At 45.3% G+C, this 18,570-nt stretch overlaps 1 protein-coding gene across 8 annotated transcripts in view; it reads right to left on the minus strand.

The window, feature by feature from the left end:
- LOC308584834 (uncharacterized protein) overlaps positions 1 to 4,401 on the minus strand; it is a 228,757-nt gene extending 224,356 nt beyond the window's left edge. For all 8 annotated transcript variants that reach the window (XR_014007041.1, XM_081189917.1, XM_081189919.1 and 5 more), the window contains exon 1: positions 3,993 to 4,401. Coding sequence is in view for 7 of the 8 variants with exons in the window: in XM_081189917.1 (XP_081046043.1) it covers positions 3,993 to 4,078 (86 nt within the window). In the remaining variant the exon portion in view is untranslated. The remainder of the gene's footprint in view (positions 1 to 3,992) is intronic.
- Between the last annotated feature and the right edge of the window lie 14,169 nt (positions 4,402 to 18,570).

An 18,570-nucleotide genomic window follows, 5' to 3' on the forward strand; every position in this document is an offset into this window, starting at 1 on the left:
CCAAGTTGTTTTGAGTACAAAGGCGTTTGAGAACCAAGGCACCACTGTACACTTTCCCTTCCCTTTGTGCTCCCTGTGTTTCTGCTGTTGTCCTTCCTTTCCCTACTCTTAAGAAAATGAAAGTTACCAGAAAAAAACATTAAAAATGGGACATAGCCCTGGTGAGAGGCATGTTAGGTTCATCTGTGACGTAATTACAAGTCCTGACTTATTAGTAGAAGACCTCTATCCAAATTTATTTTCAAAGGTGGATAAGGTTTACAGGTGAGGACTATGCTATCGCATGTAAAAAATAATAATACAAAAAGCCAATATACATTTCCCAATGGAAAGCTGCAGATATTGGTCACAGGGGGAAAAGGAAATTAAAAAATGACACAGTCCCAAAATAGGAGCACTATCATGGGGTGCTAAAGATGCAGTGACAATCTATGACTCCTAATATCAACAAAAGCAGTTTGAAACTGTGAACCTGCCCTTTAGACGCTCCCCAGAATAATTCTGCCTAAAGATGGTTGCGAGAGGTACAGACAGCAGCCTGCTCCCTCTTCCCTTCTCTCCCCCCCCCCTCACCGCAAAGTTACACATCTCCCTAATCGTTTCTCTGTTCAATAACCTCCGGAGACCTGAAGTCTGCAGCTATTGCACAAAGCAGCTGTCTAGAAAAGAAATCCAATTAAACTTTTTGCCATGGGGCTGACCCCGATTGTAGGCTGCAGTATAGACCAGACAGTGTCACTCAAGCATTAGGTAACACACAAGAACAGGCAGGCCACTTCACACAGCAGGCACAATGCCACACTCTTTGACTCCAGTTAATTAATGCAGCATAATTACAGCCCTCCTGATTCTAACCTCTTGTCACAACGGCCAATTCAAATCACCACTGCATATATGAAGCACATACTGAAATTATCATTAAGAGCAATTCGATCATTTTATTACAGAGGATGAAATGTGTCCTGTCTCCAAAGCCAGAAGATCAGGGACATGCTATGGGTTTGTGCACACTGGTGACGAGTTACCTCTTCCCTTCCTATGGTTTTCTTCAACCAGTTTTGTTGGTATCGGCACTGACCATGGTTTGAAGAGGGTTCGCCTCAAAACAATGATTAATGTCACTGGGAAGCTGCAATTAAAGTAAGCTATGGGGAGGAAGAAATTCGTGCAGAAAAGGGGAGGAGTGAAGGGATGCAAACCCCTGCAACCCTAAACAGTGGTTTGGCGATCTGGACCGCCGTGTCTTCACAGAACCTTAGGTAAAGGTACCCCTGCCTGTACGGGCCAGTCTTGGCAGACTCTAGGGTTGTGCGCTCATCTCACTCTAGAGGCCGGGAGCCAGCGCTGTCCGCAGACACTTCCGGGTCACGTGGCCAGCGTGACGAAGCTACTCTGGTGAGCCAGAGCCGCACACGGAAACGCTGTTTACCTTCCCGCTAGTAAGCGGTCCCTATTTATCTACTTGCACCTGGGGGTGCTTTCGAACTGCTAGGTTGGCAGGCGCTGGGACTGAGCAGCGGGAGCGCACCCCGCAGTGGGGATTCGAACCGCCGACCATGCGATCGGCAAGTCCTAGGTGCTGAGGTTTTACCCACAGAGAACCTTAGACTCTGACTATAAGGATATCAATAAAGGCATACTGTTGGATAAGTAAACCATGATGGCATGCCAGGTATGTGTCCTGCCCAAAGGATGTAGCATTTAGAATACAGTGGTACCTCGGGTTAAGTATTTAATTCGTTCCAGAGGTCCGTACTTAACCTGAAATTGTTCTTAACCTGAAGCACCACTTTAGCTAATGGGGCTTCCTGCTGCTGCCGTGCCACCGGAGCAAGATTTCTGTTCTCATCCTGAAGCAAAGTTCTTAACCTGAAGCACTATTGCTGGGTTAGCGGAGTCTGTAACCCGAAGCGTATGTAACCTGAGGTACCACTGTACTCTTGGTCTGTCTGGAATAAAATTAAAGTCGCTACATATCACTTGAAAGCAAAAACAAGCAAAAGCAGATTGCATGCAATGTTGCGACTGTAAACACGTTTGATGGAAGCTCAGCACCTTCCTCCCCTAGCTTCCTTCCTACATACACCATCACTCAAGAAACCCAATGCAGAAACCTGCCTTTTAGAAAGAGGGAGTATTGGTCCATGTAGCTTAGTAGAGCAGTGGCTCTCCAAGGTTTCAGGTAGGAGGCATTTCCAGCTTTACCTGGAGATTCCAAGGACTGAACCTGGGACCTTCTGGATGAAAAGTAGATGCTCTACCACTGAGCTATGGCTGTTCCCAAAGGGTCTAACAAAAGAATTCACTTTGTTTTTGGTGCGTGCTCACAGCAAACACGAAAAACAAATCACATGGAAGGAGTGCACAATGTGAATCTCTGTTACACATGCAAAGAGCTAGAAGCCACAACTCATCAGGGTTTTCCACCACACCTCCACACGGAAATGCTTATACAGTATGCTTTTCTCAGCCATGACCAAAGGATTACTCTTGTCAGCACAGACGCAAAATGCATGTAGACATTTTGTCAATGCACAAAGCAGCTGTGAATTCCACAGAAGCCAACAAGAGTCCACAAAGTGAGGGCATTTAGAACTGAAGTGAGATACCGCCTTAAGTACTTTGGGAGGAATTCAGTGTCCGTGCTAAGGCAACTGCTCCATCAGTGCAAGCATTCCTGCTTGCCGGACAATCTGCTGTCTCCCCTCTACACAAACCTGCTATTCCAGGGTTTCTCCCGACTCTCCCAGGCAGATTTGGAGATAATAAAGGGCAGGGGGAGGCAGAGAAATCATGCAGGGGAAGGAGAGGGGCTCAAGACCCATTGCACTAGTTTCTGCTAGCACAACAACTTACTTGAATCTGGTCCTTTGTCTGAAAAATGCTTACTGAAGGGAGTGAAACTTCCCCTGCTCCCAAAGAGCAAGGATGCCTTAATTTACTAAAGCAGAATGCCGCAGATAAACTTGCACATGATTAGTCTATTAAATCCTGAAAAATCACCTCCCCTCAATGCTTACCTCCGTATCTTGCATTCAAGAAGTTCCTGGTTCAATTCCCGACATCTGCCACACCATAAACTTAAAGCGCATAAAACACATGTTTGAAGTACATGACTTCCCCCAAAGAATCCTGGGAACTGTAGCTTCCCCTAGAAGAACTACAATTCCCAGCACCATTAACAAACTACAGTTTGTAATGCATGTGCTTTAAATGTGCAGCTGGAAGTGCTTTGAATGTATGGGGTGGCTCTGCCCAAGAACTCTGCCTGCGACCTTGGACAGCCACTGCCCATCAGACGTGACAATATCGGGAATAGAATGGATGGACAAACTTGGCAGGAAGCAGAGTCCTATAGGGACGGTTTCACTTTAGCAACAGCACCCTTTTATTAACCGTCACAGGAATACAGGAACCTCCTGCCTTGTACTGAGACAGACCTCCATCTAGCTCAATATTGTCTACACTAGTAAACAGCAGCTCTCACGGGTTTCAGGCAGCCCTACCTGGAGACACTGGGGATTGAACCTGGAAACTTCTGCATGCACAACAGATGCTCTCCCAATAAAACCGCTAATACATTTGCAATGCTAAGCAGGGACGGGTGTGCTTTCAAATTGGATGGGGGGGAGGGTCACATGTTGAAATTCCAGCATTGCAGGGGGGTTGGACTAGATGACCCTTGCAACTCTACAATTCCGTGATTAAATAAAAAGTCTTCTGATGCTGCAATCCTAGCCATGCCTAAACTCAGGACTAAGCGTATCTGAATTATGAGGAGCATACGCCCAGGTGAATGGGGTTAGGATAGCAGCTTTAGAGACGGGGTAGGGAACAAAACGGGAATTCCAAGACATTCCACCCTTTGTGCGGGGATCAAAGTGACCCGCCCCCGCTCCGTTTCCCTCCCCGCACAGAACAAGATGCAAAAAGACTCTGAGCAACCAACTCCCCCTTCTAAGGAAAAAAAAAGACCCGTCCGCTCCACTCACATCCCCTGCTGAAGTTGCAGCGGCGCGCTGGGCGAGACCGCCAGGCTGCCAAGGATGCACACGAGCCACGCTCCGCTCGGGGTCATCTCGGCGGAGCTCCGAGGTCGAAAGCCGCCGGCTGCAGGTCTTCAGCTGCCCGTCCCGCGCTGGCGCTGCTGCAGAAGAGCAGCGAGCTGCGGGAAAGTTGGCATCGGGGAACTTCAGAGGGGACGGCCGCTGCGCGTTCGGATTAAGAGGGATTAAGGAGGTTTAACAAAAAATTAAAATTATTTTTGAAAAATCGGGAAGCGCTGCTGCACCGGCGGCGCACGGGGGAAGCAACCGATGAGGGCAATTTCCCTCCAGCTTTCTGCGTCTCTCCTCGCCGCGCAGCTCGCCAGCCCCGCGCAAGCAACAGGCTCCGCTGAAGCTCCACCTCCCAGGCGCAGCTTGCAGCCCTCCAAATCATTTAAAGCCTCCGCCGAGCCAATCACGCCTTTCCAAGTTCCTAGCCCCGCCCACAATTTGGGTCGCGGGTGGGAGGCGTGCTCTGCTGGGATTCCTAGGGGGGGGGGGAGAAGAACCCGTCAACGGGGATGGACTATCTAGCTGAATTTACAGCCCCACGTGGGGGAGACAGGCTCATTTGCTTCCCCTTCGCAGTCGATCAAGTCGTGTCTAACTTTGCACTGGCTGCGTAGAATCAATACGGCGCTTCGGTCGCTTCCACCGCCAATAAATTCCTCCCGAATTCTGCGTCCAGAAATGCTAAATTCTGCAATTGGAATTGTGTAACCGTAGTACTGTACACATATTAACTGTTTCTGGCTGTGAAATGGGGGGGGGGGGGAAATAACTTCAACCTGCCTAGATAGATGATAGTAGTAGTAATAGTAGTAATAGTAATAATAATAATAATAATAATAATAATAATAATAATAATAATAATAATAATAATAATAATAATAATAATAATTTATTTATACCCCACCCATCTGGCTGGGTTTCCCCAGCCACTCTGGGCGGCTTCCAACAAAACACTAAAACACAATAACCTATTAAACATTAAAAGCTTCCCTAAACAGGGCTGCCTTCAGATGTCTTCTAAAAGTTTGGTCGTTATTTTTCTCTGGTGGGAGGGCGTTCCAGAGGACGGGTGCCACTACCGAGAAGGCCCTCTACCTGGTTCCCTGTAACTTGGCTTCTGGCAGCGAGGGAACCGCCAGAAGGCCCTCAGCGCTGGACCTCAGTGTCTGGGCAAAATGATGGAGGTGGAGACGCTCCTTCAGGTATACTGGACCAAGGCCGTTTAGGGCTTTAAAGGTCAGCACCAACACTTTGAATTGTGCTTGGAAACATACTGGGAGCCAGTGTAGGTCTTTTAAGACCGGTGTTATATGGTCTCAGTGGCCGCTCCTAGTCACCAGTCTAGCTGCCGCATTCTGGATTAGTTGTAGTTTCCGGGTCACCTTCAATGGTAGCCGCACATAGAGCGCATTGCAGTAGTTCAAGCGAGAGATAACTAAAGCATGCACCACTTTGGTGAGACAGTCTGCGGGCAGGTAGGGTCTCAGCCTATGTACCAGATGGAGCTGATAAACAGCTGTCCTGGACACAGAATTGACCTGTGCCTCCATGGACAGTTGTGAGTCCAGAATGACTCCCAATAAATAAACAGATAAATAGACTTGGAAGAGGAATTTATAAAGGTTATATCATCAGCCTCAGGAAAACTGCACATTCTCTTTTGTTTTGGGGTCCAACCTCAGCCAGCCAGCCAGCCAGAGCCTGTTCTCTAGCAGTAGCAGTCCATGCATGAAGACCAATCAAGCTGTCTTCCAGCTTGGCAAGGCCCTACCCTGCTCAAACACAGACTCTGCTAGTATGGGCACAGGTGGGGAAATAACCCCACTGAGCTTTCTTAACCCTAAGGCTTCAGCAGGTGGGAGCAGCATACTTCCTCAACCCATGAATCAGCCCCAGGGCACTAAGCAGCATTCTGTCTTCTTGGAAGTGATCCATTCTTTCAAATGAAACTTGTGTGTCATGGAAGACATACAAGTAAGGAAGCTAGACAAGGTTGGTTGTTTCTCTTAGACAGGACGGAAACAAAAACTGCTGACTGTAGCCAGATATAACCAAGCCTAGTGCCCTCTAGTGACCAAGTAGCAAAATTACACTATCCACCAGGACTGGTCCACCCATAAGGCAAGGTGAGGCAACCATCTTTGATGGCAAGATTTACAGGGCAGCAGATTCCAATGTTAATATTCCTTCCCCCTTTTCCCCCTGATGTAGGACTTCCCTCAACCCTTCTTCCATGGTGGGCACAATTTGGGGGTCTGACTCAGGTGCCAAAATATATTGGCCTGGCCCTGCTATTCACACAATGTGCTTAGGATTGCTGCCTGAATGCCATACCCAGACAAAATAAAACTTGTAATACAGTGGTACCTCTGGTTACATACTTAATTCATTCCGAAGGTCCGTTCTTAACCTGAAACTGTTCTTAACCTGAAGCACCACTTTCGCTAATGGGGCCTCCCGCTGCCGCCGTGCCGCCAAAACACGATTTCTCACCCTGAAGCAAAGTTCTCAACCCAAGGTACTATTTCTGGGTTAGTGGAGTATGTAACCTGAAACATCTGTAACCTGAAGCGTCTGTAATCTGAGGTACCACTGTAGTTTGTCCACTCTTCTGCAATGTTAAAGGATCAACTAATCTCATTACCTTTTAGAAAGCAGAGGGGTTTTTTTAGTCGCCTTTTATTTATTTAACTCTGGTTAGGGGTGGACAAGGAAAACACCAGAAGTGCCTGCAGGATGAGGCCAACGACACATTTAGGCCAGTATCCTGTTGTGGACAACAAGGTGCTTATGGGAAGAACAAGGTGCTTATGTGAGAACAACAGCAGGAGGATTTTAGATAAAGCCATAAAGCTCTATTTTCAAGGCTGGATGTTAATTACAGCTGATATATCATCTGAACCTGGAACTAACTTGAAGCTTCCTGTGAGACAAAGAAAAAGGAACAGCCAAAAATACACCAGTGATCATTTTCTCTTAGCAGTTTACTGGCAAAGATTGATTAGCCTCCCAACAAGGTGACTTTCAAAAATAGAGTTGAAAACATTAATATAATAATTGCTCAATGGTTGTTTGTTTGTTTTTTAAATTGATATTTTTAATTTATTTTTTCTATTTGTTGTTGCTGTTTAGTCGTTTAGTCGTGTCCGACTCTTCGTGACCCCATGGACCAGAGCACGCCAGGCGGTCCTGTCTTCCACTGCCTCCCACAATTTGGTCAAACTCATGCTGGTAGCTTTGAGAATACATTTTGCAACTGTTCATGTGCAACTAGATTCTATGCATATTTATATGGAAGGAAGCCCCATTGTGTATAATGGTGCTTACTCCTGAGTAAGTGTACATAGGATTGCAGTAAAAAACAAAAACCCTAGCAAGCAACAGATTCTCCAGTAGAATGAAAATACCTGATGGGGCTGGCTGTGGGCCCCTCCAGATGGGTTGTTTTGTGTGTGGAAGTATTCTGTGACATGTCATTGAGGCAATACTAATGAATTAGTGGTGGATTTCTACTGGATCATCCACATCTCATTTCACTTTATTAGTTGTTCTGCGATGCTCCCCCAATGTTGCTGTACAGTGGTGCCTCGAAAGACGAAAATAATCCATTCTGTGATTCTCTTCGTCTAGCGGTTTTTTCGTCTTGCGAAGCAAGCCCATTGAAGGATTAGAGGATTAGCGCTATTAGCGGCTTTTAGCGGCTTATCTGCTGATCGGATCAGCTGATAAGCGGCTTAGCGGCTTAGAAAAGGGAGGGGAGAAAAAACCCCTGCAGGAACTCGCAAGACATTGTCGTCTTGCGAAGCAAGCCCATAGGAAATTCGTTTTGCGAAGCACCTCCAAAACGGAAAACTCTTTCGTCTAGCGAGTTTTCTGTCTTGCGAGGCATTCATCTTGCGGGGCACCACTGTATTATTGCCATCTGGAGGGGGACTCTTGCACAATAGCAAGGACAAAAAAACAGCTTGGGACATTTGTGGCATAAAAGGTTACAAGATTTCAGCAGGAAGCTATAGGGCATGCGCTAACTGGAAATCAAGCAGTATGTCTGCCCTTTTGGAGACACAAAGAGTATTGAAAGAGGGATCATGTATAAATGCCCTGCTACCATCATGAGCGGGACGTGGGTGGTGCTGTGGGTTAAACCACAGAGCCTAGGGCTTGCCGATCAGAAGGTTGGCGGTTCGAATCCCCATGACGGGGTGAGCTCCCGTTTCTCAGTCCCTGCTCCTGCCAACCCAGCAGTTCGAAAGCACATCAAAGTGCAAGTAGATAAATAGGTACCGCTCTGGCGGGAAGGTAAACGGCGTTTCCGTGCACTGCTCTGGTTCACCAGAAGTGGCTTAGTCATGCCGGAAGCTGTACGCCAGTTCCCTTGGCCAATAAAGTGAGATGAGTGCCGCAACCCTAGAGTTGTCCGCGACTGGACCTAACGGTCAGGGGTCCCTTTACCTTTACCATCATGAGCACAAATCATAGAATGACAACAGTTAAGTTGGAAGAGATCCTGAGGGTTTTCTGGCCCAGCTCCCTGCATCTGGTCTGATCCTGCCCACAACCATCCCTTGGTGGGCTTGAACCACCAACCTTCCAGTTATCAGCCAGATGCACTAACTCATTGCACCATCTGAGGTAATAATGATGTTGTTGCTGACATCCTTCTGTATTTAGAAACAATGGAGTGTGCTTTCAGGGGTGAAGCTAAACCACTGTGTTAGCAACACCAAAGCCACCTGTCTGGGCAGTGTGTATGGAGGTCCTAGGGTGCCTAGGCGACAAGACACCCCTCTTGCCCTCACTGATGTGGTCCAAAGGAAAGCAGAGCAATACATTTGGCACTAGCTTGCATGACAAAAAGGACATCTGGAGGAGACCCTGAGGTCTGATGTGGAAGCAGAGGGCTTCAGTTGTCTGATGGAGCCCTTCAGCTGTGCCTCCATCTATGCTCAGCACATATATTTGAAAATGAACACAAATATTACAAAATGCCATTATGTCTCCAAAGGAAACCAAAGCTGGGTAAGTGCTGAAACCTGGAACTTTTCACCACTGCTGGAAGTGGGGTCAGGTATAACAATATGAAAACAGGTTACAACTTTGAGCAAAATCTAATAGTCTCCCTCCCTCCCTCCCTCCCTCCCTCCCTCCCTTCCTTCCTTCCTTCCTTCCTTCCTTCCTTCCTCTCTCTCTCTCTCTCTGTGTGTGTGTGTGTTTATGGACAGTGAGTCTTGGTATGTTATATGCATTCCTCTATTTCCAAGCATAAAACGTCTAGAATATTATGCAGAGAGCCTTTGAACAGCTATATCAGAAATTGGACCCAAGCTCTCCATAGTCCACTAGCATACTTCCTAGCATACTTATGAGCAACAACTACTAAAAGTGTAAGATAAATATTTTTTGCTGTTTGATAACCAAGCTCATTTCTCTTTATCCCCCGAAAAGCCGTATCTCTGAACACCTTCTCCAATCCACTTTTCACAGAGGATGTTTCCATATATAACACAGAGCAGAGTTGGAACTTTCTCATCTCCAGGGAACAGAGGCAATGAAGATGGATGAATAAGCCTTAATTTTACGCTCTCAAGGGTGGCAGATATTTGCATCTGCAGTAGTTGCCGGGAAATGCAAATAAAATAATTGGAAATGGGGTGAGTTGGATGACCATGCTCCACAAAATGAGCACACTGCTGCAGTAGGAAATGACAACCATTTTACACATGCTCTTGACATTTATTTATCTACGGCTTTAGAAGACCCAAGCCCAGCTATGTCCAATTTCAACAAATTGATGTTAGACTTACACTCCCGGCTAAGAGTGCTGTGTTTTTTTAGTAGTTGGTGGCAATATGCAATCACTGCTGCAATCTTATGAAAAGGCGCAGACAACAATAACAGGGCTGCCCCATGTAAGTTTACCTGTGGATTTGAGACACAGGCTGTATGCAGGTGCCTTTACAGTAGGGATGAATGTATCTGTCAACAGCAGTTTCTCCAGTCTTTTTTCCCAATCTTAAATTGAGTTTCCTGCCTTTTTATGTCAGTTTTTGTTGTTGTTTTATTTATTTATTTTTAAATTTCCCTTTGAAAATTCACCAGCATTTTAGTACAATTTTCTCTTAATATTCCCATTTTTGTATGCAGTTTTGCTTCTCTCACACATTTTTGGTCATATATGCATTCATATGTACACTTTAGCCTGATATTTATGCATTTTTGTACACATTACTTAGCTGGAGAACTGTATTGCAAATTTCAGAGGTGGGAATTCTGAAGAATGGCTGTATTGAAGTTGTGCATCCTTCTGGAAAGTATGAATTTTGTTGTTGTTGTTGTTAAATTAAATTTTTACATTGCCCTTAGTCATGCTGGCCACATGACCCGGAAGCTGTACGCTGGCTCCCTCAGCCAATAAAGCGAGATGAGCGCCGCAACCCCAGAGTCGGCCACAACTGAACCTAATGGTCCCTTTACCTTTAGGTTAATGACATGCCTATTGATATTCCTAGGGAATCTATTCTCATCATAAGCCTTGGATTCATGTTTTGAATTTAATAACATGTTATCTCGCAGCCTGTATAATTTGGTGACATGTCTTAAGATACGTATACCTTGTGTATACCTCCTAATGTCAAAATAGACATCAAGAACACATTCGAACCAGGAAACAGCACGCTAGCAGCGTGGAGCCTGGGGAATGGTGTGAGGTCTGGGAAGAGTCCCAAGGGTCGGGTTGCCATATGTCTGGGTTTTCCTGGACATGTCCTCTTTTTGGGGTCCAGAAGGTTATTTGTATGGTTAGGCAGTGTGCTGATGGTGTGCCCATGCTCACACAAGCAGATGTGCGCTCCCCTCTCCCCTGGCAAATGTGTCCTCTTTTTCACTCCTCGGAATATGGCAACCCTACCCCAGGGCCAAAGAGAGGGCTGGGGGCCACATTTGGCCCCAGGCCTGTTGTTCCCCACCTCTGGCTTAGCCAAAACAAGCAAAAATTATAAATGTTTCTGATCCTGCTGCCGCCCAGAGTGAGGCTATGGTTTGGTATGGTATTACATGCAGACTGGGCCAGTACAAGTCCGCTTCATAGGAGCAGCCGAGGAGACTTTAAATGCAAAGACACACAGACAAAAAAAATCCTCTCTGTTTCAGAAAGCTTAATACCCCATTATTTCCTTGCCCTCCTTCCCACTCTTCCCAGTGTGAAATGTAGCTTCGCTGAGATGACACAGTTAATGGATAACCTCTGGGCAGGCCTATTGTATGTTTTCCCTCTGTGTGCGCTGGAGTTACAAACCAAATTGCTTTATGGATGCAGCAGCGGGCTGTACGCTGCCTTTTCGTGCTGACAGGCTTCTTTGTTGATGATTCTCTTTTTAGCATAGTTTTCTCCATACATCACCAATTGTCTTTTGTTTTTCCACAGTTGGGAAGACTGAGCTAATCCATATATTACCACAAAACTTCAGTCCCTCGCTGTGTGATAGATCCCAAGCATGCTATTCTGATCTATCGCCTCCCTGCCACATCTCAAGCTCATTTGTTCACTACTTACTTTGGTTGCTGCTTACTTAATATTGTTCACTTGCCCTGAATTGTAAATGCTGCATCATAATGTCATAAAGGGATGCATAGCATAGGAGCTGAGAGTATAAGCCATGGGCAGAAAAACCACTGATATGCATCTCAGAGTGCTTCCAGATGCCCTGTTTAATGAGCATTCATTCTGATTTGCTTGCAGAGAGGTTAGATGATGTTGCGCCAGAGCCATTGTTATCCCACACTTTCCAGTACATTTTCCTACCACTTATTGCAAAACATCTGATCAGTTGGGGGAAGTGGGTTTGTTGAGCAAGATCTCCCAATCGACACTAATTGTGCAAACTAAATTTGCTGGTATGGGATTGAATCCCATCCCAAAAGAGCAAGAGTCTGGAAGTGCCCTTAGTTATTAATGTGCTAAATGGTTTCCTCGTTGGCTGCATCTGTAATATGTGGATGGTGGTGATGCTAAGCAACAACAACAACAACAATGGCAAAGCTTACATCTCACTCCCTTGAATCTTTCCTTCAGGTCACCCAAAGAACTGGGAAACAGTTGAGTAGTGGGAGAAGTACCAGCACCCTTTTCCCATGGGTGGTCATGTGTCCTACTCTACAGAGCATGGTCCTCCATTGAAGAATAATGAAGACTAAGTCTGGTGCATGATTAATAACACAAATAAAAAGAAGACCAGGGACTTACTATCAATGTTGTTGGCATCTGTCTGTCTTGTGTGCCTTTGGGGGTGAAGTCAAATGGTTGGAGTTTTACAGCACCTGCTGTGGCTGTAGAGACCAATATGGGAGAAACATGTTTCGTTGCAAATGGAGCAGATGGAGGCACCCAGTTTTGCTGTTGCAGGTGTACCATGGCGTTTCTTCTTTCTGTCATGGTCATTTTTCCTGTGAGAGGAATGGTGGTCTCTAGGCACTGCTAATGCTCAAGATTGCTGCAGAGGAGAAACTGCACGATGTGAACACAGCTTTTTTTGTACGGGATTTTGGAGGAGGAGCTGTACATGCTTCCACCTGATAGAATGCAGGTACAGAAGGGAATGGTCTGTAAACTATGGAAATCCCTATGTGGTCTCAAGCAGAGTACCAGGGGTTGGAACATAAAACTCACTGAGACATTGCTTTCTCTAGGTTTTCACCAAGCCAAAGCTGATTGATGTGTGTTTGTCAAAGTGGAGTTAATCATAGAATTGTAGAGTTGGAAAGGACCACAAGCGTCATCTAGTCCAACCCCCTGCAATGCAGGAATCTCAACCCATGGTTCCCCATCCAATCTGAAATCATACTGGACCATGCTTAGTTTTGCAAATGTGCTAGCAGTTTTGCCAGCCTTCATGCCACATTTGCAGACATTTCTGCAACACAGAGTTGATCTGCCAACGGGCCTGGTGCCTGAAGCCAGCTCCGCAAAGAGCACATTATTGGTGATCCTGCCATTTTCCATTCTGCGGACATGCTTTAATATCTGTTTTTTGCTTTTTTAAAAAAATAATTAATTAGATCTTCACTCTGCTTTTTGAAATCTGTTTCTTTATAAACACAAAAAATAGGTGATGTTCTATCTGAATTGCATGTTTATGGTATGGTTGCATTTAAAGTGCATTGTTTCCACTCTGCGAGCCACCCAGTGGTCTTTTAGCTGCAGGACAGCCTTGCAGGACAAGATAAAGGCAAACAAACATCGAAGCTTAAAATCTCTGCTACCATTGGAGTACTCTTGCCTTCTGTGCAATCTTGGTGCAACTGAAGAGCCAGGCAGTTTAGGAGTTTACAATAGATTGCTTACAACTTTCTTACTCTTTCTAATTTGTTGACCAGGGTTCAGTTTAATAAGTGGCCCTCGAGGGCAACCATTACTCTATTAATATTTGATTAGGAACACAGAGCTCCATAAATCAAAGGCCATGGTGTCAACTGTCCACGGAGATAAAAAGTTGGATCATTCGTTTATTTCTCATGAACTTGTTTTGCAGAAGCAAATATAGCAGCACTTGAGGAGGAAATCAGGCTGCAGATTAAAACTGAGGTACACGCTATGGCCGTACATTAAGTTCACTGCCCAGGGGAACCCATGACAGAGAGTTAGGCTCAGCCACAATGCAGGAAACAGGGAGGGCCTCCTCCAATACAAACTGCCCCTACAGATTCAGAAAAGTAAGGTGGTCGTCTTCAAATTCCTCCATGTTTGGAGGTGCCTGTGACCAACTCCTGATGTGGAGGTTGTGACAAATTTTAGGGCTGGAGCAGAAGAACTAGGGGATTCTGGTACTGGGGATTAATGAGTTCAAAGGGGAGTTGTCAACCCAACAAAGTCCCAGGGGAGACTGAGAGACATGTAGTAACTTATAGTAAAGGTAAAGGGACCCCTGACCATTAGGTCCAGTCGTAGCCGACTCTGGGGTTGCGGCGCTCATCTCGCTTTATTGGCCGAGGGAGCCGGCGTACAGCTTCTGGGTCATGTGGCCAGCATGACTAAGCCGCTTCTGGCGAACCAGAGCAGCGCATGGAAACGCCGTTTACCTTCCCGCTGGAGCGGTACCTATTTATCTACTTCCATTTCGACGTGCTTTCAAACTGCTAGGTGGGCAGGAGCAGGGACTGAACAACGGGAGCTCACCCCGTTGCGGGGATTCGAACCGCCAACCTTCTGATCGGCAAGTCCTAGGCTCTGTGGTTTAACCCACAGCGCCACCCGCGTCCCTGTAGTAACTTCTAGGAATGGGCAAATCTATCAGTTTCTGTTTTTCTCAGTTTCATATTTTTCCAGTCTTAAACTCAGCTCTCCATGTATTCACAGCAGGCTGCATTTTTTAAAAAAACACACATGGAAATTCACCAGCATTTTAGGGTGGATTTCTCCTAATACATATGCTTTTATGCAATTTTGACTAACAAACATCTTTTTTTTACAATGCAATTTTTTCCTAAAGTAATGCATTGTTGTGTGTTGTTTTCAGTCATATTTTCATTTTTATGGACACCTTATTCTAGTAAATGCATTTTTGTAGACATGGCATGGCTAGGGAGCTGTACTGCAAAATTTGGAGAAGAGCAAATTTCACTGGATGGCTCTCCTATTGTTTTGGGGGGCACAAATCAGGTTGATTCAAACTGAATCAAAATCCACCCCATCCCTAGTCACTTCAAGTTTGCCCTCTACGTGATCCTGGTGGGGCTGTTGATGGGTTCTTGAGGTTCTTAGGTGGGCGAATCCACACAAGGCATCCCTGGATGGAGCTCCTCAGGCTACCTTTAGACTACTGCAGACTTGTCCAAGGATTCAGTAGGAGCAGCATTCTGCATGGGCGACCCAAGCATCTTTTCCCAAAGAGTTCCCCCAAGGTCTGCGAGGACAGAAGATCAAGGTGGCATTCATAAGGAGCATGGGCTTCTTTAATGCTTCTCCAGACCTTCAGAATAGCATTTAATGACTGTGCATTTAGTTTCAGGTTTTAGGCAGCCTTGGGTCCTCCATCCTCTACTGACGGGTCTTGGTGGCAGTGGTGAGTGACAGTAGTAGCACATAGCTATCAATGTTTCCCTTATTCCGAATAGGATTCCTTGCAAGAAAAGGGAAATGTTGACAGCTATGGTAGTAGCATCAACTCTCCATTCAGTGCTAAATGGCTGGGTCTAGCGTCCTTTGACATTTCCCACAACACTGCTTAGTACAGTGGTACCTCGGGTGAAGAACTTAATTCGTTCTGGAGGTCTGTTCTTAACCTGAAACTGTTCTTAACCTGAGGTACCACTTTAGCTAATGGGGCCTTTCGCTGCCGCCACTGCCCAATTTCTGTTCTCATCCTGAAGCAAAGTTCTTAACCCGAGGTACTATTTCTGGGTTAGCGGAGTTTGTAACCTGAAGCGTCTGTAACCAGAAGCGTCTGTAACCTGAGGTACCACTGTATCAATACCATGTTGAGGGCCCTGTGGGGCCCAAACAGCCGTTCAAGAATTACACCTGCTAATGCAGAACCTGCCACTCCATCCCTTCTGATCTTACAGCCTAAAGACCTTTCTGCTTGGGATGGCAGTTTTTTAAATATATATTTGCTTTACTACTTTTTGTTTCTGTTGGTTTTAGAGACGAGCAAGCTCACTTTGGATTAGCTCGAATGTAGTCCGTGTTCTTCAAAACAAACAAACAAAACCAGGAGAAAGGCAGATAATTTTTCTGAGCCAATCCAGGCCTTTGAAAATGACTACCCACCCTTCCCCTACCATCTCCTGGGAATTTAGATTCAGATTTGCAACGAATGAGATATGCCTATGTAGTTCAAACTTCTTAATGAGCCATTTGCCTCCTCACCGTTCTACAGCCAGGCACCAGGGACTTGATCAAAGGAAGCAGGCACCAAACGCAGTCTAGCCGTGCCATACCGCTCCGAGAACATCCATAACTAAGAAGCATTTTAGCCTTCTTGGGATGTTACCACTGGACCCATCCATTGCCCTAGATAGCACCAAGTCATGCTGAACCCGAACAGTGCAGTGAAGAAGATGCTTTCTCAGTGGCAACTTGTAACCCCATTTAACGCAGGGGTGAGGAACTTTTGCAGCCCAAGACCTGCAGCCTTTTTAGAGCAGCATACCAGAAATAAAAAGTGGGTGAGACAACGAATGTGATTTCTAACTTTGTAGAGAACTTTGTATAGTAGGCTGCTTTCCAGCTATGCAACATTCAGGTTTTACACACAAACACATCCCTCCAGCCTTCATTTGGGCAAGCAAGAGGCATTACCACTGTGGTGTCGTGGTCAGAGTGTTCGAATTTAAGTTTTAAAGTTCTTGAACTTAACTTTTATACCCTTCCTGAAATAATTTTAAAGTCAGCTGGGCATTGTATCAGTTAAGGGAGATGAAATGTGAAGAACTTTAGCAATCATCTGACTTTTCTCTGGATTTGAAAGAACTTGGGTTTGTTTGTTTTTTAATGCCCAGTGCTAGGCTGTACAGGCAAGAATGTACTCAGTACTGAATACCAATGTATGCACACATTCAACAAATAGCCCAGTCTGTTTCTCCCCCTTTCAGTAAAATAGAAGTATTGACAACTTAAAACCAAACAAAATAAAATACAACTAATTGATGTAGTCATCTGTATGGGTCAAATCTGTGCGGCTACAATGCAATCTTGTATATGAGTTTTAAAAATCAAAACGAACAATGCCAAGGCTGCACTAATCAATACAAGCAGTTAATAGTACAACTATAACAACTAATGGATTTTTATTTTATTTTATTTTTTACAGAGCCTCATACGGAAAATAATCAAACAATACACTTCTTTGTGAGGCCTTTCCAAACACCATGATAGTGCTAGTAACATGAACAGAGTGTTAGTAGCCATTCAGTAGACATTCATTCCCTTCATAATTACTGAGCTGGTGCCATCTGGTGGATAATATATAGATCTACAGTAAGGCCTGAAAAATCAATAATTTATTGAACAAGGATATTTTAGGTTCTTTAAGCAGACTGCTGCTATCTTGCAGGTGGGATTCGATGGCACACTGGTAAATTCAGAGTGCACAATTAAAGTGGATTAGGACTTGTGTGAAACAAACTCGCTTGAAAAGAACACATGCATTATTATTACTTTTGGCTGAAAAGCAAGTGTAAGATAATTGCTTGACAGCATGCCAAATAACTTCATTTCAAACAAATCAGAGTGAGTACGTAATAAACAGCCAACATCATATTAACTCCCCACATATTTTTTGCAAACAAATCAGGATGAACGCTCAGTAAACAGGTTGTCTGGAAGCAACCTAAGGAACCAGGTCCAGCCCAAGACATCTTGGTACCTGAGGCGAAACACCAAATGGTGTCCCTGCCACCAGGGAAGAAGGGGTGAGTGAAGATCTACATGAGGAACAAAACAAGGGAGGAATAAAGATGGGCATTGCGATTGCTGCCCCTTTGGACTCTGCTGCCTGAGGCGGTTGCTTCGCCTTACCTTATGGGTGGGCCGACCCTGAAATTTCTCGATCTGATAGGTGTTAGAATTTAATCATTGCTTGTCTGTAAAACACAGCAAGCTAGAGAGGGTCAGAGCCATGTTTGATTTATTTTTGAATCACACAAATGTATATTAGGTCATCAGCATGAGGCCGCAAGTGTTCATTGTATTTTTTGATTTTTTAAAAAAAGTTAGATATGGAAAAAAAGAGTCCATGGTGGGACAGAATCCTGCCCCCCCCCCCCCCGTATCACCTTAAGGCTTCTGAAGACTATCCAGTGTCACAAGGCAAGGCTCCAAGGCAAACCTTTAGCGATATTATAGGATTGTAAGTGTATAGGATTGTATCAGTGCAACAGTTTTCACCAAATAATCCTAGGAATTGCAGTTTTCACTTAGAGAATTACAGCTCCCAGAATTCTTTGGGAAGAAGAAGAAGAGTTTGGATTTGATATCCCGCCTTTCACTCCCCTTCAGGAGTCTCAAAGCGGCTAACATTCTCCTTTCCCTTCCTCCCCCACAACAAACACTCTGTGAGGTGAGTGGGGCTGAGAGACTTCAAAGAAGTGTGACTGGCCCAAGGTCACCCAGCAGCTGCATGTGGCGGAGCGGAGACGCGAACCTGGTTCCCCAGATTACGTGACTACCGCTCTTAACCACTACACCACACTGGCTCTAAGAGAGCATGGCTGCCAAGCCAGGTTCAGGGTTTTTTTTTGGGGGGGGGAGGATACGATAAAGAATATGCCTTAGCTTAGTTCAGCCTCCCTCAAGCTGGGACCTCCAGGTGTTTTAAATTGCAATTCCCATCAACCTCAGCTAGCATAGCTCCTTGGACTGGGGATGATGGGAATTGTAGTCCAAAACATCTGGAGAACATCAGGTTGAGGAAGACTAGCCACCCTGTTAAAGCTCATTTCCCCCAAAGAATCCTGAGAAGGGTCATTTATTAAGGGTGCTGGAATTGTAGCTCTGTGGGGCACAAACTATAATTCT

The sequence above is a fragment of the Podarcis bocagei genome, assembly GCF_964188305.1.
Source record: "Podarcis bocagei genome assembly, chromosome: 4".
Lineage (NCBI taxonomy): Eukaryota > Metazoa > Chordata > Lepidosauria > Squamata > Lacertidae > Podarcis > Podarcis bocagei.